This window comes from Onychomys torridus, chromosome 1 (assembly GCF_903995425.1).
Source record: "Onychomys torridus chromosome 1, mOncTor1.1, whole genome shotgun sequence".
NCBI lineage: Eukaryota > Metazoa > Chordata > Mammalia > Rodentia > Cricetidae > Onychomys > Onychomys torridus.
Window position 1 is genome coordinate 121,940,477 of NC_050443.1, and position 20,188 is coordinate 121,960,664.

At 49.5% G+C, this 20,188-nt stretch overlaps 1 protein-coding gene across 4 annotated transcripts in view; it reads left to right on the plus strand.

Annotated features, from left to right (window-relative positions):
• Nucleotides 1–20,188, plus strand: part of Shank2 (SH3 and multiple ankyrin repeat domains 2) — a 300,678-nt gene that overhangs the window by 119,847 nt on the left and 160,643 nt on the right. For all 4 annotated transcript variants that reach the window (XM_036200105.1, XM_036200104.1, XM_036200106.1 and 1 more), the window contains one exon: nucleotides 4,397–4,472. In XM_036200105.1, the coding sequence (XP_036055998.1) occupies nucleotides 4,397–4,472 (76 nt within the window). The remainder of the gene's footprint in view (nucleotides 1–4,396; nucleotides 4,473–20,188) is intronic.

Here is a 20,188-nt window from a genome sequence, read left to right on the forward strand (position 1 = left end):
TGGTGAGGATGGTGGGGGTGGTGATGATGGTGGTAATGGTGGTAATAATGCTGATTATCATGGTGATGATAAGGGTTATGATTATAATGGTGATGATGCTCATCCACATGTATGTTTACACACACACATATACACATTTACTTGTGCTCATATGCTCAAATACACACCCACACGTGTACCTGTTTACATATTCTTTTCTTACCTACATGCACATATGCACATATAGGCCCACATGTATATACAATCACTTGTATAAACACACACACACACACACACAAACACACACACACATGAACATATGTATGGCATATATACTCCCATGGACCTGTACACACATGTTTAGCCACACAGTCATATGTGTGCATTTATACACATATGCATCTATACTCACACATTTGTTCATTTGAACACATGCACACACACACAATATAGTCACTGTAAGCCACACATGTACACATGTATTTATATATACATGCATATGTACTCAGGCACGCATGAACATACAGGAATGCATGAGCATATACACAGGCACACATATATACACATGTGCACATGTACTCCACTACATATTTCCCTCTCTGCTCTTGGCTCTATGCCCTCCAGCCCAGTCAAAACCCCGCCCACTTCTAGCACCCACTGGTTTCCTAGACAACCAGCATAGAACTACCACAAGGGATGGAGAAAACCAGAGCAACTCAGCAATACTTGGAATGAGCAGTCCTCTGGCCCATTGATGGCTATACATTGCATCTCTCTTACCTTTTCTAGCCCTGGCATACATGTGACCTGAGCATGAATGTCCCAGGATAGTCAGACATCCATGTGTCCTTCCACAGTGATCTAAACCCTGGGCACCTTGCCCAGTCATTAGAAGGCCAACATACCCAAGCTCCTTCACCTGGTCCCCGGGGTCCTGGCCACCTGTCACTTGGGTCTCTTTCTAATCCCTGCCCTTAGGTCACAAGGTCTGGCCTTCGTGGCCCCTGCACAGGGTCACATCTGGGCGCCTTTGCTCTTGACGTGAAGTGTGACACAGGTGTGCACAGCTTGGCTAGACCAGTCCCTAGCACAGCCAGTGCTCCATGCTTATGACTCCAGTGCCCTGGACTGGGGTTATTTGTATGATGGGGCCTTTGGTTAGTTCAGCAAGCCTGATGAGTAGGGAAGCCATGGCTGGAACTGACTGCATAAATTCAGTGACACTTAGAGGAGAAAACCATTCCACTTGTGGATCCAAAGTCTAAAATCAAGGGCTGTGTCTGGTGAAAAGCCCTCGCGCTCCTGGGACTCTGCCTTACCCACAGGTGGCACAGGGGAGCAAGTGGTGAGGCTGGGTAAGCTGCCAGCTCAGGTCTCCCTTTTATTCTTAGGAAGCCACTTAGGCCCCACCCTCATGACCTTACATAACTCTTATCTGCCCTAGACCATAAGTCAGAAGGACAATTCAGAGAAACAAGGTAACCTGTCCTGGAGTCCTGAGGACAACATGAGATACATCCCTGAGCCAGCCTTCAGGCAGAGAAGGAAGGTACTGGTTCTGGTGCTGGTTTGAGCCTGGGTGACATGGAGGGAGCGTGCATCCATCAAATTCACCCCGTCACTCCCCTCTCCCTGTGAACAGATGCTCACAGGTCATGCAGAGAGGGACAGGACTGTTAGGATTCAGGCAGTCTGCAGTCCAGCATGTTTCCTCTTAGAGTCCGTCCTCTGTACACACAGTGTGTTCTAGTTGCTTTCTGTCGTTGTGATAAAACTATTACCAAAAGCAACTTGTGCATGGGGGGGTGCAGTATTTCATTTTAAACTCTCAGGTCACTATGCATTACTAAGGGAAACCAGGGCAGGAACTCAAGGCAAAGACCAGGAGCCAGGCCTCTCGCTATCCCATGCAGCATTATCCCTGACCAGAGAACTCACTCACAGCCAAGGCATTGCCACAGAAACCCTGGAGGAAGCTGCCTGCTTACTCACTCTCAGATCCATGCTCAGCCAGCTTTCTTATACAGACCAGACCACCTGCCCAGGAAACGGTGTTGCCCAAGGTGGCCTGGGCCCTCCTACACCGGTTAAGACAACCAAGACAATCCCTTACAGACATGTCCACAGACCAACCTGGTAAGGACCATCACTCAACTGAGGCTTTTGCAGGTGATTCTAGGCTGCGCCACATCGATGGTTAATGTTAAATCTGAGTGACAAATTTATAATCCTGACAACTGTACTTTGGGCCATCAGTTTACCGTTTGATAAGACTGTGTTTCCTACAACTTAAATTGCTTTTTGTTTGTTTGTTTGTTTGTTTGCAAAATGCCAATGCTTTAGGCTTTCATTGTGAGGGGATGTTCTGACAGTTGTTGACACATTTTTGTTGATGGCTTCATGCTGTGTGGCTTCAATACTAGACCAAGTAGCGGCTGATCAGAGATGTCATGTGCACAGCTTGACATTTGTGCTACCAAGATGCCTTCAACTTTAACTCAAATAAGAGAGTGCCCCTGTGAGGGGGCCCACAGTCCAGAGCAGGCCTTCAAAGGATAACACTAGCACTATAAAGGAGCTGAGGGGCTGCTGAGCCGCGTGTGCACCCCTAACTGGGTTTCCATGGTGGCATTTGACTGGGTACCCCAGTGGGGCCTGCTACACAGAAGCACTTGGTGAGTGTCGGGTGAAGAGAGCAGTGACAGTGTCATGGCTGAAGGAGGCGTAGTAAGCAGGAGCCTTGGGTGTTTGTGACAGGGGAGCAGGTGGAAGGTGTGGAGACACCAGTGTGAGCCAGTCCTGGGACCCCTGCTGCCCTGCCTGTTGGTGAAGGAAGGCTGCAGGGGCGACCCAGTGTGACAGAAGTTTGATTTTCCCCTGTGTGTGTGTGTGTGTGTGTGTGTGTGTGTGTGTGTGTGTGTGTGTGTGTGTGTGTGGTCATGTGGAGGTCATAGGTCAATACCTAGTGTCTTCCTCGGTCACTCTCCACCTTATTTTTTGAAGCAAGGTCTCTCACTGACCCCGGAGCTTTCTAATGAGGCCTGGCTGGCTAGTTAGTGAGAACACCAGGGCTTACCCTCCTCCCGTGCCTCTGTGCAGGGTCTGCACACCCTTATGCCCAGCTTTTTACATGGCGCTGGGAACTGATCTCAGTTTCCGATGCAGACACTTAGGTACCAATGGAGCTTTGGGCCTCTGCGTTCCATCTGTGGTTGCCCTACCCTCTGGGCTTGAGACTTGAACTGGCAGACCGTGAAAGAGAGGGACAGCAGAGGGGCATAAGAGCCCAGTGTGGGAATGCCCCACTCCTACAGAAGAACTAATCACTCAGCCACATCCACAGTGCTGGGGCACCTGGGAAATGCAGTTCTAGCTCCTGCCTCAGACATGCCTCCTTCCACCCCAGGGGGGGATTCCTTGCTCTGTAAGAAGTGGGGTGGTCCCCCCACTCTGTAAGAAATGGGGTGCTCTGTCTCTGCCTCTAAGAATGTAAAGACCCGGGACCTCTCTCAGAAACCTGCATTGGGAGGGGTGAATTAAAAAAAAAATATATTGACCTTGGAATGAGAGAGGGGAGGGACTGGAAAGAGGCTCACCTGCTCAGGCTTTTTGTTCAAGCCGTTTGCTCAGCTTTTCCTGAAGTTCCACAGGACCTCAGAAGGAGGCAGGGTGGGGAATCTTGTCTGTGAGGGGAATACCTTGAGGTTCACTGTGCGCTTTGATGCTTCCAGCATTTGTGTCTTCACAGAACCCCCCTCCCAGCCCTGTGCCATCTGTTAATCTAATTACAATAGTCGTATCATTTCCCACCGATCTTACGTCTGAATCTGCTGAGTCAGGGAAGCGAAGCTTAATTAGAAGCGTTAATCATGTGTGCTTAGTTTAGTCTTTTTTTTTTTTTTTTTAATGGAAAGCAACCATCATCAGGATACTAATCCTGATCATGTCTCTCTAGGATAAGGCCACCATCGGAGATTCCTGAGATGGCCAGAGGCCTGCCAGCCTGGGTAGCATCATTTGGGCATGCAGGTCTAGCAGACTGCACATGAGATGGCTGTCACTGTCCTGGCCAGAAGGCTCATGATCCCTGCTCTGAAGAGTCTCACTTACCCCTTCATGCACAGGCACAGGATTCCACTTGTGTTTTAGAGGGAGCTCTTTGCTCTGTGGTCAGTCCAAGGTTCACTTTGCATCCCTACATTTTGCAGACTTGGGTCCCCAAATCATCCCCATCTCCCCAGGTGTGTTCCAATGCAGAGTGGATATCATCCTGCCTGGGGGCATATCAGGGAGATTCAGTCTTTTGCCCATTCAGTGGGTGGGCTACGGTTTTGGGTTTTTTTGTTTTGTTTTGTTGTTGTTGTTTGTTGTTTGTTTGTTTGTTTGTTTCTGAATAGTGTCTCTCTTCCCTCTGCAGAAACCCGTGCAGACCGCAGCAAGAAGCTCTTCCGGCATTACACAGTGGGCTCCTATGACAGCTTCGATGCCGCTAGGTAAGGCACACTTCTGCCTTCTGAGGAACTCCGGCCTGAGGAGTTCCTGCATGCATGGGGGGTGGCGCTTCTGTGCAGCTCTGGGACACCTTGGCTTTGTTGTCCCTGTGTCACCTGTGCTGAGGTCATGGTGGCCACCGTTTTCAAGAGAACCTATCACAGACAGGGCCTGCATGCAACTGCCTGTGGAGGAGCCCCCGTGAGAGGGCAGCAGACTTTAAGGAGGAGGGAGAGACGGCATTGTTGAGAGAAAACAATAGAGATGGGAAAGAGGGGCAGAGTTGGGGGCTGGAAGCACAGTGATGGGCATCCTCCCACAAGTGTTTAGGCTGTCCTGGCTCTGGGCTTCCACCTCACCTGTGTGTGTCCACATTCTTGTGGTGCCTCCTGCCAAGTGGAGTTTTGTTAAGGAAATCTTGCTCTTCTTAATGGGCAAGATCCCAAGTAGGCAGATGTTCTAGGCTCACAGGGTTGAGAGTTTGTGGAAAACTGTGTGTTTCGCATGGTATGGCCACAGGGTGCTTGATGAACTCTTCCCACAGAAACCATGCTTGGGCAACAACTGTTGCAAGAACTTCTGAGTCTCTGTGTCCTGTCTCACTAAGTCTAGCTGGGGCCAAAACTGGGACAGTGGCTCCACCATCAGGCCAAAGTTGACATACAGCTTTTCTGTTCAGGCCACTGTTCCCTTTGCCTCAATCAGCTGCAATGGTTCTGAGCCATTGACGTTGTCTGTCCCTTTCTCTGTCACAAGCCACAGTTCCCTACACAGTTCTGATGCCACACTGAGACAGAGGACTATGGGAATGCCTGGTCTGAGGCAGGTTAATCCTGGGTACTGTGGGGATCAGGGATGCATGTGTGACTTGGAAAGGGAAAAGTTGAATAGGTACATGACTGTCCTCCACAAGGACCCTCTACCCAGCCCTGTTGGGTAGCCAACCATGAAGCCAAGAGGCTGAGAAGCTATCAGGTAGATCCCATCTGAGGAGGGCCATCTCAGGAGGGTCCTGCACTTTTCCCACCTACTCTAGGGAATCTAGTGGTCAGTTTTTACCTGTTCCCATAACTTCTGTCTCTTGTTGAGGGTCCTACTGAGACTGTTGCTGAGACAAGAGTCCCCGGTGTGTGCTTTGCCATTTTGAGGTGCCATGTTCAGGCTGGTTAGCACATTGACAAGAACCACCTCTGACTGGTTCTGAAACCTCTCTACTGCATGGGAACCGCACCCCCACCCCCAGCAGCCATTCCCATGGATCCCTCCACATGGCTATTGGCAGCCCTTTGTCTTCCATCTGTGGCTCAACCCACTGGAGTTTATGTAAACCAACTGTTCATACAGATGCTGGGGTTTTCCCCGTTGGTGGATGCTTGAGTGATATCCGCCATGATGAACGCTGTGCCGTGGGCAATCCTGTCTGAACGTGTTTTCAGTTCTCAGAGTCATGTGCCGAAGAACACAGCTGCTGTCTGATTTTGTATTAGTGCTGACCTGCCCTCTACCACTCTCAAAAACGAGATGGTCTGGGCTGGAGGCGGTGGCACTTGCCTGTAATCCCAGCATTCTGGAGGCTGAGACAGGAGGCTGATGAGTTCAGCGCCAGCCTGAGCTCCTTAGTGAGACAGTCTCAACAGGAAAGAGGGGAAAGAAGACCAATGGGAGTCCCGTGCCCCGCCCCCACCCTCTCCATTGTCTCCAACCCTTTTGATTGTTTGTCGCCATGGCTACTTGAAGGGCTGCCCAGGCATGGAGCCATGGCCCCTGTCGGGGGAGGGGGGGGAAGCCCTAAGATGTAAGGCTCCAAGCAGTGGCCACTCTCAGTTTGTGCCGTTGATGTCAGATGGTCCTGAGTGTGCACATCCAAGGGGTGGCCATGTAGGCACACTCTGCTCATTAGGGCCACCTCCCCACAGAGCAGTGCTGGTACCTGACTTAGAAAGCAGAGAGGACAAGGTAGAGCTAGGGGCAGGGCCCCACACCAGAGGCACATCACAAAACTAACGTCAGGACCAGGCTCCGGTCAGCTGGCCGAAGCCCGTGGGATTCACATAGCAATCCAACCATGGGCGATTTGGGCCAAACTGGGACCAACTAGCATCTTCTGAGCCAAGGGTAGAAGATTCTAGATTAACAGTTGGTTCAGACAAGCTGTGGGTGCCCCTTGACCTGCTGTTTCAATAAAAGAAACAAGAGTCACATCCACACTATTCTCCTGTCACCTCACCAGCACCAGTCACCATGCCCCAGTCACACCCTCAGCAGCCTTGTAAAGCAAGGTCACTCAGAAAAACATGGTAGAAAAACATGGAAACTGAGAAAGAGGCCAAGAGATGGAGTGAGTCCCCAGCTTCAGAAGTGCTTAAGCCTGGGTGTGAGGCTGGATGCCTGGACCACCTGAGGTCAAGGTGGTTCTGCCCACAATGGCCTGAGGTGAAGGGGCCTGTGAGGAGAAGCTCTGGTGAAGATAGAATCCTTGCCGCCCAAAGCATCACTAGGAGGAAAAACACTGCTCCTGTGACTGATCCAAGACCATGGAGCTTGCTCATACAGATGCAGGCAATGGGAAGGGAGCTGGCTTTGACCACAGAAGGGACCTACAAGGCAGGTAGAACCAGGAGTTTGTGGGTGGAGAGACAGAATGGTCCCCCATGCATCAAAACCCCAATGGCCACATGGCGAGGGTGGGGGGAGCATTAGAAGGACAGGCTGGTCATCACTCATTTGATTGAACAGGCAGAAACCATCTGGGGTGGGGGGATGGGCAGCCGCAGTGCAGTGCATTCATCAGCTCATTAGGAAGGGCCAAAAGCACAGCAGAAACCCAGCCACCACACCGCCCCACTGGCCAATTAGCCACTCTGGGCAGCGTGGCTGTGGTCTGTGCAAGCACCAACGGCTGAGGCTGCCTTGCTGCAGATGCTAATGTAATTAAAGAAAATGGGATGGGAAGGGAGGCTTAATGGAGACGTTTTCTGAATCAGTTGAGAGCTTTCTCCCCTTCCCACCCATTCATGTGTCGTGTTAGCCCAGAGGCTCAGCGCTGACGAGATGAACAGTTAAAACAAACCCAGGCATTAGCATGTGTGTCCAGTTGCTCCACCTGATAACTGACGTAGGATTCTCTTCCACCTGCAGGGGGAACATGAGAGGGATTTAGAAATAGACACGGCAGGCAGAATCAGACAGCCAAGGTCCTGGGGCCACCCCTGTGCAGGACTTTGCAGGTATCAGAGGGTCAGTGTTAAAGGCACATCTCCACATGAGGTGACAGCTGCAAGTCCTCATTCCTCATTAATCAGGTCCCAGCCTCATCAGCACAGGACACCAGGAGGAGATGCCTGGGTGGGCAGAGGAACCTCAGGGTTGTTATACACTGAACAGGCTCCATTCTTCCACCCATTTTTCCTACCACCCACCCACTCATGTATTCATCTATACATACATACATACATACATACATACATACATACATACACACACACACCTATTCATCCATCCACTATTCACTCAGCTATCTACCCACCCACCTGTCCATCAGTCTAATGACCTGTTGCTCATCCATCCATTTACCCATTCATCTATATAAACCTGCATCCATCCATCTATCCATCTATTCATCCATCCATCCATCTTCATTTCCATTCATCTAGCCCTACATCCATTCGCCCTTCCACTCTTCTGTCACTCTATCTAACCATCCACTCAGTTATCATATCCTTCTACCTGTGCACCCAAACATGAGTCTGTCCACCCAACTATCTACCTATCCATCCATCTGACCATACCTTCATCTGCCCATCCATCGTCCATCAACCCATCTACCCATCTATCCCTCTATCTACCCATCCATCAACTCACCCATTCATTCATCCATTTACTCCAGCCCTCCAGCCCTTCATCAGTTTATCATTATGTCCAACCATAACTAGTCAACATCCATCTACCCACACACATTCACCCTTCCCATCCTCCCTACTTATCTCTCCTTCTGTTTAACCAGTAGCTACCAAGACTTGTTGATTTTAAGAGTTAAAGATTATGAGGTCATGTGTGGGTTGATGGCTCAGTGGATAAAACACTTGCCAGGTCATGTGAGGACTGGAGTTCTGATCCTCAGAATGCATGTAAGGAAAAAAAAAAAAAAAAAAAAAAAAAAACCCTCGACAGGCACCAGGGTTGCCTGTAATCCTAACACTCAGGTACAGAGATGGGATTCCCTGCTAAAGCTTGAGGAGCTCATCAAGAGACCCTGCCCCAATAAATAAATTGAGGGAGGCATCCAATGTCAGCTTTGAGCCTCCACATGTACATATACTTATGCACATTCACCCACACATACATTCACTAACACACATATAAACATGCATATACATGCATACATACACATATAAATGCACACACATAAACAAAAAGATTTTGAGGTCAACAAGAGAAACAGTTTTAGTGAAGGCAAACAATTAAGTCACTCAATACACCAGAGAGTTGCCCTGGGTAGTCAGTCAGTGCCACTGAGCAGACAGACCATCATCCCCGAGCCCCAGAGCAAGCTGTGTGAGGCCAGAGCAAATGTCCCTGAGGACATACTTGAGGTGACTCCCAAAGGCTGAGGGGGAGCCAGTCGTCTAAACAGGACTCAGCAACTGCAAAAACATAGAGGTGAGTAGAGAATGCAAGATGATGAGGAACAAGGAACACACAGAGGATGATGGCCTAGGAGCACCAGGCTTTGGGGGGTCATCATCGCACTTAGTGGGGCATATGACCTGACCAGTAGGGGACTAAGCAGAGGAAATAATGGAGACTAGTGAGGAGACTGCCCTGTTGTCTAGGCCAAGCACCAATTGTGTGCACTGACAGAGGTGGGGACAGAGTAGGTGACATTGATGTACAGAGCCCTGGGTGTGAGTGAGGGAGAGCAAGGTGGATCCACTCCCCACCCTCTCTGAGGTTTGCCAGGGAGGAGTTGGGGAGGCAGTAGGTGGGTACCAGACCTGGGACTAGCTGGCAGCAAGGTCCTTGTGGTCTCCACCACATAGCCACAGCTGCACAGCCAGTGGCCAGCCTGCTTGGAAGGAGAACCTTCATGAATGCGTGCCGGGACAAGCCACTTGCATTGCCAATTTCCTCCTGGAATTGATCTAGGAGAGCGGCAGATTGCGCCTCTTCAACAGGTGACTACCTGCTACCCAGAGTTACTTATTTTCACAGCTTTCAAGTATCATTTGTACATTTTTGAATGGGTAATAGAAAAGACGCACTTGGTTAGAGATTCAAAATGTTTAAGAGATAATAGGGTGAGAAGAATGGGTCCCTTCCCCCTCTATCCCACCCAGCTCGAGTGCTTCCCAGACAGCATCTCCCTCGCTGGACTCCTGAGGCTCTTTCTAGAGAAGGACTCTGTCTATATGATACTGTAAGAAGCCTCTGTGTGGAGGGAAAGGTATACTCTGTGTACATGTTCATGTGTGTGCAGGGGTTGGGGACACAAGTACATGTGTAGTCATGCATGTGGAAGCTAATGGTCGATGTTCAGAATCTTTGTCACCATCCACCTTATTTTTAAATTTTTTTAAGATTTATTTTATTTTTATTATTATTATTATTTGTGTGTGTGTGTGTGTGTGTGTGTGTGTGTGTGTGTGTGCCTGCCACTTGTATGTAAGCCTGTGGAAGCCAAAAGAGGGCATCAGAGTCCCTAGAGCTGGATTTACAGGTAGTTGTGACCTACCTGACAGAGGTGCTGGGAATGGAACTCGGGTCCCCTGGAAGCAAGTGTTCTTAACCTCTGAGCCATCTCTCTAGCCTTGAGATTTATTTTCCTTTATTCATATGTATGGGGGGTATCTGGATGTGTGGATATTCACATGTGTGTAAGTGCCCTCAGAGGCCAGAAGAGGGCATCAGGTGCCCTGGAGCTCGAGCTACAGGCAGTTGTGAACCACTCAACTTGGGGACTGGGATCTGAACTCTGATCCCTTGAAAGAGCAGCATGTGCTTTTAACACTTTGGTTCTCAACCTTCCTACTGCTGTGACCCTTTAATACAGTTCCTCATGTTGTGACCCCTGACCATAAAATTATTTTCATTGCTACTTCATAACTGTAATTTTGCTACTATTAGAAATCATAATGTAAATATCAGATATGCAGGATATTTGACACCCCACCCACAAGTCAAGAACCACTGTCTTGATGGCTAAACCATCTCTCCAGCCCCCACCTCCTTATTCTTTGCAACGGAGTCTCTCACCAATCCAGGATTCACCAATTCAGTTATTGGATGGCCAGTGTGCTCCAGTGAACCTGGTGTGTTCGTCTCCCAGCACCGAGATTACAGACTTTGTATGTGCACTGGGGGATCTGGACTCAGGTCCTCATGGTCGTACAGCAACTGAGCCATCTTCCCACTCTCCACAAAGCCTTTTTAAAGCTCCTGAAAAAGTAAACAGCCCCCATTCTCTCTCTAGTTGAATCACTATGTGACCTTGGACAGCTCCCCTCCCTCTGAGCTCTCAGAGCTGCTGTCTGCAAGACAGCAACTCACCCAGCCTGTTCTGTTCATATTAAGAATGAATGAGAAAATAGGTTGAGTGCTTGCAGCACCGAGAGGCATGTGCTACATAAATGCAGAGGGCTATGAGCTGTAAGGAGTGCCTGTGGGTAGCTGGCTTTCCTTCGGAACCCCCCACGTTGTGTCTAGAACACTGCCCTTACTAAGAAGTAAATGGTAAGGAACAGTGTTGCCCCATTCTTCTTCCACCATTGTTTGGTATGAGTTGTTGACTGACTGGAAGAAGAGAGAGCCGAGACTGAGTGTGCACACAGCAGATGCAGAAGGAAGCGTCCCCAGTCTGCTCAGTTTACTACTGGGTCTGGTGGTTAGTAGTGGAGCTTGCATAGCTGCTGCTTAGGGGCATAGTTTGGGACTACAGAAGAGACTGTGTGCCTGAGTGACGTCAACACTGAGTGCTTCCTCAGCCACTCTCCATTTTCTTCTTTGAGGCACCGTCTCTCACTGAACCCGGAGCTCTCTGATTCAGCTAGACTGGCTGGCTAGTGAGCCCCTGGTCTCTGCTTCCTGGTGCTGAAGTTACAGTTCTACACTGCCACACTCAGCTTTTACACGCGTGCTGGGAATCTGAACTCAGCTCCTCCAAGAGCACAGTAAGCCCCCTCCACCTGCTAAGCCAGCTCCTCAGGTTGTGGGTTCACTCTTGATGGCCTGTGTTTCTCTATTGGTGTTTTTCTGGCAGTGTTTGGTGCTTTGGCAAATTTTTGCAACTGAGTGGGACGAGAGCCCTGAGGGCACCTATGAAGGGGAAGTTGGCGCTATCACCTGGCTGGCTCTTCTCTCATTCTCCCTGTGTGATACATATGAAGGGGGCGGGTCTCCATGTGGATTAGCCATTTTCCCAGGGAACACACCTCAGTCTGTACCTCTCATGGTCTCCCTCTCAGCTACTGTGCTCTGGGTCTCCATCCTGGTGGAAGGGCTGGGTGCTCCTCTCTCTCCTCTTTCCCTCACTCAGTTCATAACAAGAGCTGGGAAGGTCCTGCTTCCTCCCCCACCCTTGCCATATCACCCAGCTCCTCATAGCCTCTCCACCATCAGGCTCCCCTGGGACCCTTCTGCTCCTCCGTTCTCCATGGACTCTCAGCTCCCTCCCTTCACCAGTCCACTGGGTTTGCAAACCACACAGACAGGGTTGGAATGGAAAGCTACCCTACCCTCCCAGCCTCATCTGCAAGGCTCTGCCGCCCACCCAGCCATTGTATTGGCTTTCCTTCCTTATTCCATTCCTGGCTACCCCAACTTTGCAATAACCCCACCTCACTTCTTCATTTCATCATGAAGCTGCTGGAGAGAACCTGGCTTCATAGTTCTGCCTGCCCACAAGTCTGAAGAGTTGTTGCTATTTCTCCCAATTGTCTGCTTTCCAATAATACTCCCAGACTCTTCTTCCACTTAATACTTCTTAAACAAAGACATAATTCAACCATGACCATAACAACAGCAAAAGGAAGGAAGGAGAGTGTGGGGAGGGAGAGAAAGAAAGAGGAGGGAGGGGAGGACAACTAGAAACCACAGAAGCACACAATTCACATAGCAAAGCCGCCGTCCTAATAGTAAACATGGAATTACTTCCCTCTTTGCATTAACAGTTATATTTCATTAATATAATATTTTATGTTTTCATCATATTTAAATCTTTTAGTTTTTATCAGTCTAGCTAAATAGTTCAAAACCAGTGGAAAATGCTAACTGGGACAATATGCATGTTTGCGACCACACCAGGAGCGGGGCTTGGATTCCAGGTCCTCCTACAGCCAGGAGAAGGGTCTTCCTGGAACCACAACCCAACAGGCTCTTTGCCTTTCCTTCTTCCAGTTGTTCAAAGTCAGCCCACGTTTCAGTGCCATATGAGGATAGTGACTTTGGCATGAAGTTTTGTTGTTTTGTTTTTCCTGGGCATTCTAGTTGCCTTGATTTCTCCTTTTGTAGCAGAAGAATTAGGTCTTTGTCAGCAAGGTGCCAAACATCTCTCCTGCCCGTGGTACACCCTAAGAAAGTGAGCCATTCCTAAGATGTTACTCCCCAATGTGGAGCCCAGTTCTCAGCTCTCAGTAACATCGTTTGCAGCTTCTCCCTCATTAACTTATGAGATGAGTGAGTAGTGCCCTGGGCATTGCCCTGGTTCTGATGCCTACATCCTCTACAAACCTCAACACAAAGGACCTGAAGGGTAAGCACTCTGTCTGCAGTCTCTAGCTTTAAAATTCGGGCCTCAGGATCCCTTGGCCTCTGAACTGGAACAGTCCCACTTTATGAAATGATGCTCATTCCACTGTCTCTGCCCCTCTGTTCTCCTCTCTGGAAGTTTGTAGGAATGTCAGGGTTTCTTTGCCTCCTTAACTCTTGGTGCTTTAGTATGCTGACCTTAGCCTGACTCTCCTCAACACATTGTTTACTGCCCCGAGCTCCCTCTGACTCAGGAACCTTGGACTCTCTCTCTCTCTCTCTCTCTCTCTCTCTCTGCCCGCCTGCCTGTCTGTCTATCCATCCATCTATCCATCCATCTATCTATCTGTCTCTATCTCTCTACACACATACAGACACACAGACAGACACATATTTTTCTGCATTTCCTCTGCATCACTTAAAATTATTCTATCCATCACCATTTCTCCAGGGTTTTTTTCCCTCCTTATTCTAGGGGACCTCCCCAACTTCTTAGCTACCTGTATAAATTGCCTAGATAGTCACTTTGTCATTGTCCAAGGGCTGTTCATTTCATGGCAGGATGAGCTTCTGACACTTCAAAGAAGTGTCGCTGGGAGCCTCTGAGAACAGACTGGACAGTGCCAGTGTTCACAGAGGCCTCTGAATGTGGCTGCCTTCTGGGCACAGCCTCGGTGGAATGTAGATTCTTTCTAGTCAAACGCCAGAACAAGCAATGGAAAGCATGCTCCCCACAAGAAATCATAAACAAAGACAAAGCTGGTTTCTCACACACTCCCACGAGGCATGCATGTATCAGGATCCAAATGAACATGGGTGTGTTCTAGTTTTGTTTCTGTTGCTGTGACTAAACACCCTGCCCAGAAGAAACTTGGGGTACAAAAGGTTTATAACATATTACACGTTAGTCCATCCTTGAGAGAACTCAAGACAGAAACCTGGAGGCAGGCACTGAAGCAGGGGCTGTGGAGGAATGCTGCTTACTGGCTTGCTCTTCATGGCTTGCTCACCTTGATTTATAGACAACCCAGGAAGACCCACCTTCCCAGGGTAACACTTCCGCAGTGGGCTGAGCCCTCACCTACCTATCATTAATCAAGAAAATGCACCACAGACTTGCCCACAGGCCAATCTGATGGAGACAGTTCTTCAGTTGAGGTTCCCCCTTCCCATAAGGTAACCATAGATTTGTGTCAAGTTGATAATAAAAACTGACCATCCCAGAGGGACTGTGTGCTTTGTTCTGGAACGAGTACACAGATGGCCAGATGATGGGCAGGGGTGAAGAAGTGGGTTCCAGGAATGCCACATACAACTGAGTCATGCACAGAAGTGACTGTGTGGCTGGGGAGAGGCGAAGTCGTGAACTCAGACTGGTTACCTAGGGGAACATGTTTATCCCCAGCCTCACCACCCACCAGCCCTGTGATCCTGACAGAACACTCAGTCCTCTGCCTCAAGTACTACTCTTCTGCCTCCATCACAGGGCATCGAGAGTCAGAACCCCTGTGTACACAAGAAGCTGGGTCACCCTGGCATATGAGCCCCTTGGGATGACTAGGGCCTGGCCCAGCCTCCTCCCTTTCCAGGACCTGATAGTTTGGCATTAGCAACCTGTGGCCTAACCAGAGCCAACATCCCAGCATTTGTTACTTTTGTAGTCACTGTGACTTAACACTGGACAAAAAGAAAATTAAGGTGGGGGGGGGTTGGTACCATCTCACAGTACAGAGGAATGCTGTCCATCACTTGGAGGGGGGGTCGTGCATCTGCGGGAACAGCTTTGTCCCTGGAACCGAACAGACCAAGAAACAGAAGGGGATGCCCATGCTTGGCTGCTGGTCCCCATTTCATTTGGTCAGGGACCCCAGCCCATTGGGTAGGGCTGCCCACATTCAGGGAGGGTATTCTCTCTTCAGTTAAGCCTCTCTAGAGGGGGCCAGAGATATGGTTCAGTGGATAGAATGCTTGCCTACCTCTCAGCCAGCTAGGGTTTGATCCTCAGCACTGCTCGATGTAGCTCTTACCTGTAATCCTGGTACTCAGGAGGTGGAGGCAGGAGGATCAGGAGTTTAAGGTCATCCTTAGCTATAGAGAGAGCTGGAGGTTTGCCTGGGCTAGAGGCCCTGTTGAAAAAAAAACAGAAAAGCAAAAACAAGTAAACAAATAAATAAATAACAACAACAAAAACTCTCTGGAAACTCCCTCATAGACACACCCAATGTGTGATCAACCTTCTAGCTAGGTGTGATCAATCTCCTAGCAAGTTGATAATGGTGATGAACCATTCTCTCTCTCTCTCTCTCTCTCTCTCTCTCTCTCTCTCTCTCTCTCTCTCTCTCTCTCACACACACACACACACACACACACACACACACACACACACACACACACACACCGCCCCAGCCCTTCCTAGTGTTGAGGACCTAATTTTAGGTTTCCTTTGTCAGAGCACATGAGGCGGTGGTGGGGATGGGAGCTCTGCTAGAGTCCAGCTTAGGGATCTGAAGCAGCAGAATGGCTTCTTGGGGGAGAGAAAACAGGTCCCTTGTGCCTGGCCTGAGGACCAAGCTCAGAAACCACTCTTTGTGGGGCTCGGAACCACTGACTTCTGCGTTCGGGCTTTCCCCTGTAGCTACTGAGTGTGTCCCACTGGGGCCTGGAGCAGAGAAGCCCAGGTGTTCGCTGGAGGATTGCTTGTGCTGTGGGATCAGGCAGGACAATCATGCACTTCCGTCCAGGATGGATTCCGCCCTGGCATCCATCCCTGCAGGGAGGCGCCTGGCTCAACACTCTCAGGCCACATTTAGCACTTTTCCCAGGTGGCGAGTGGGTGTCCTGATGGGGGAGAGCAGGCAGATGGGTGGGGCGATGGAGAAGCAGCAGAATAGTTGCTAGGGGAGGCTGGCATTCAGGCACACCTCCAGGCCACGCCTAGCAGAGCTGCCCTTGGCCCTCGGATTATTGGAGAGGCGGGCCAAGGTAGGCAGGTGCCACCATGAGCTTCCTGTCTCCCCACCTCCCTTATCTACACCAGCAGCAAAAGAAAGGTGTCAATCCTGTTATCCTTGGAATTTTCCATGGTCACAGCTGCCGAAGGCATCCTCTGTCTGCTAAGGCCCGTGCTGTATGGGGTCTCCTGTCTCCCCTCCTTACAGCTGTCTGAACTGCAGCATTTACCAATTTCCATAGTGTGAACACTCTGCCCCTCCAGTCTCAAACTGTTGGTGTGTTTACTGGTTCTGGAGCTGAGGAAACATGCCCACAGCTAGCCCTGGCAAGCCAGCATGCTGCAACACACCCCTGGTCAGCCCTGTGTCCCTCTCTTGCCTCCTTCCCCAGCTCCACCATGGCAGGTCCTCAATTTGGGAACTGAGTGAGTGATGACTGAGTGGTCTGTAAGCCTGATGGGGCCCAGCCTAGGAGTTCCGGTGCCAGAGCTCTCTTCCCTATCCTGACACAGACTCCCTGTGTGAGCTTCAGTCTCCCAACCTGTAAATGGCTATACCCTCCTCATGTTCTTTTCCCATTATTACTTTTTGGATATTTGGCCAGAAGCTACCATAACTACTGGTCAGTGTTCACTGTAGGTAAACATCACTGATAGTCTCCATGCATATGCATGGCCAGTACTCACTGCGCAAATGGATGTTGTCAGCGTTTACCATTAATGGATGTGTCAAATGGTCTTCATGCAGCTGAGATGGCTCAACAGGTATAGTGCTTGCCATGCAAGGATGAGAACCTGATTTGATCCCCAGAACCCATGTAAAGCCAGATGCAGAGACATGGTATCTGTTACCTTAACACTTCTGTGGTGAGGTGAAAGACAGAGACAGGATTCCTGGGAGTTCACAGACCAGCTAGCCTGCTGTATGTGGTGGTGGGAATGTTCTGTTAGAGAATGTCTCTCAAACAGAAAGAAAGGCAGAGGCTGACCAACACTGAGGTTTTCCACTGGCCTCAAATGTGCTCCATCACACAAGCTTCCCACTACACACACACACACACACACACACACACACACACACCAGGAAAAGTGCTGGCATGAATGGACATATGAAGCAGCATCACGGATGAACATGTCATACAGTTGTTGTAAGTGGACATGGTCACCATGAACATCCACAACTTTTGACCCTGAAGCAGGCCTATTAGGACTGGATTTCAGGGCCGCAGTGGTGGCTCCAGAGTAGCCAAGGTGAGCAGGAATGCTCTGAGTCAGAATCCAGGCATGTGCAACCCATCCAGATGCCAGCCAATTAGCAAGCAAATGAGGCAGCCAGGCCTGCAGGTCTTCTCAAGACTGAGGTGGGCACCCAGAGGGCTCTCAGCAAATGTCTGTACTGATCCCCACCTTTGGCAGAATCCAGGTGCTCTGTCATCCTCTAGGTAATAGCAGCCTTTAGTGCCTGACTCAGGAGTAAGGGGAATGAAACCCATCTGATTCACCATTGCCTGGGCCAAGTTCAGCAGCCAAGTGGCTAATCTCTATTTGCTTGAGTCCCCCACTCTGTATCAGTGCCAACTCAACTTGTCTCCTTCCCTTATCACCTGGGGTAGGGCCTGGCAGATGTTCAACCTCAGAAAAGTGAGGAAGAAAGGGGATTAATGGACAAATGGTTGATAGATGGGTGGAAGGATGAAAGATAGTAGGTAGATGGATATATATTGGAGTGATGGATGGATGATGGATAGATGGATCATGAATTTTGGATGTTAGATGGGTTGATGATGAATCAATAAATGTTAGGTGGATGGTGGATGATAGATTAATGGATAGATGGATGGGTGAATGGGTGTTAAGTGAATCATAAAGACAGACAAACAGACACAGACAGATATTTGATGGATGTATGTTCGATGATGGATGATGGGTAGATAGATGATGGATGGATGGGTGAATGGATGATGAATGGGTGGATGGATGGATGGATGGATGGATGGATGGATGGATGGATGGGTGGATGGATGGATAGATGGATGGGTGGGTGGATGGATGGTGGGTGGATGGATGGATGGATGGATGGATGGATGGATGCTTTGGTGGATAGATGGATGCACTGATGAGTGGTTAAGTGGGTAGGTAAGTGGGTGACTTAGGATGAGGAAAGATGCCCAGGTGGGGCAGAATGCTGAGGGTCTTTCTAGGCAGAACTGTGCACCCTGTTGCCTCTTAGTAAACCTCCTATGAGGAGAGTAAGGGACAGTGTGGCCCTGATTAGGAAAAGATTAGATACTCAATGCCAAGCATCAAACCATGCAAAGGGTTCAGTGCCATCTAAGGAGATTAAGCCAAAGCAACCTCACACATTCCCTCAAAGGCAACAGCAGGCACCTGGCTTCACTGTCAGAGTTAGAAAGCAGTACAACATGGTCAGATAGGCAGGAGGGCTCAGCCAGGAGAGCCTGATACTGTCTCTGAAATTTCCTCTTGGGGAATTTGGGCTCGGTGGCCAGTCTATCCATGCTCCTTGGCAGCCAGTCAGCTCAGCAGCGCTTAACTCTTAGGACACCCACTGATAAAACCTGACTCTGCTAACAAAGGCCAATGCTGAGGCTGTCGTGGTGGCCAGAAGCCTGGCATAGCAGATGGCACTCTTGTGCCCTGGGTTCCCTGGCCTGGACTTGGCCCTAAGGAGGTGCAGTGTTTGTGGATGAGCAGGACTCAGTGACAAGCAAAAAGGCCAAGCCAGGGGAAAGCAGGGCTATATTCTAGGTGGGCACCTGGGACAGGAGAGAGGAGAATTGCTAGGTAGACTTGGAGCATGTCCCCTTGGGAGGCCTCAGGAGTGTGGATCCCTCTGGCACTGCCAGGCACCATGGCTAGGATTGAAGTTGGGTGTCAGTCAGGGATTGGGAAGGGTTGAAGACAGGAATGGCCTCAGGTTTGGGCTGATCTTTCTGTACCATTGTTCCCATCCATCAGCTACAGGAGCTCAGGGTCTTGCTCAGCCCTCCGTAGCGCTAGAGCAGAGGTGGATGCATGGGCCCTTCGTTCCTTAGATGAAGATGTGGAGGTATGGGAGAGAAGGGCTGCAGCAGTTACAGAGACAGGATGGGACCTCAGTGCACTGGAAGGCTGGGTGGGGCATTCGTGCACCCTGCTTGGTACTTTGTCTCCAGCCCTCTGTGGCGAGTGGTGGACAGGGTCCCCTCCTATCACTGTGGCCTGTGCTGTCCTGGTATGAGAAGAGTGACATAAAGAGTCAGCCTCCCTCAGCAAAAAGTGAGTCTTAAACATTCATGGTTTGTGGTTCTGGGGGCATTTCCCATTTTTCAAGTGCAGTGAGTGACTAAGTTCATGAGGCAGTGACAACATCCATGAAAAGAGAACAGATACCAGGGAGCCTTAGCCACCCTTCTCATTCATCAGCCTGCCCATCCATCTGTCAATCAACCCACTCATTTATTCTCTGTCCATCCATCATCCATCCATCATCCATCCATCCATATGGTCATTCGTCATTCCTATCCATTCATTCTTCTATCCACTCATCTGTCCATCTACCCATCTATCTGTATTCATTTATCCATCTAGGTATCCATCCATCCAACCATCCATCCAACCATCCATCCATCCATTCAAAAATTCACTTACTGGAGCTGGAGAGACGGCTCAGCAGTTAAGAGCACTTGCTGTTCTTGCACAGGATCTAGGTTCAATTCCCAGCACCCTCCTCAGATGATTCACAACACCTGTACCTTCATTTCAAGGGGATCTGACACCCTCTTACAACCTCCAAAGGCATTTGCATGGATGCTACCCATCCACACAAGCAGAAAAACACATAAACATATAAATATTAAAATGTTTAATTGCATGCACTTGTGCATAGCTATATACCACATAGCCTGCACATATGGTCAGCTGAACAGTGGCTTCCAAAGATGTCTATATCAAAATTCTGTCTGTCTACTTATAAGGCAAAAAGAGGGCTTGGCAGATTTGGTGATGATAAGGCTATTGCAATAA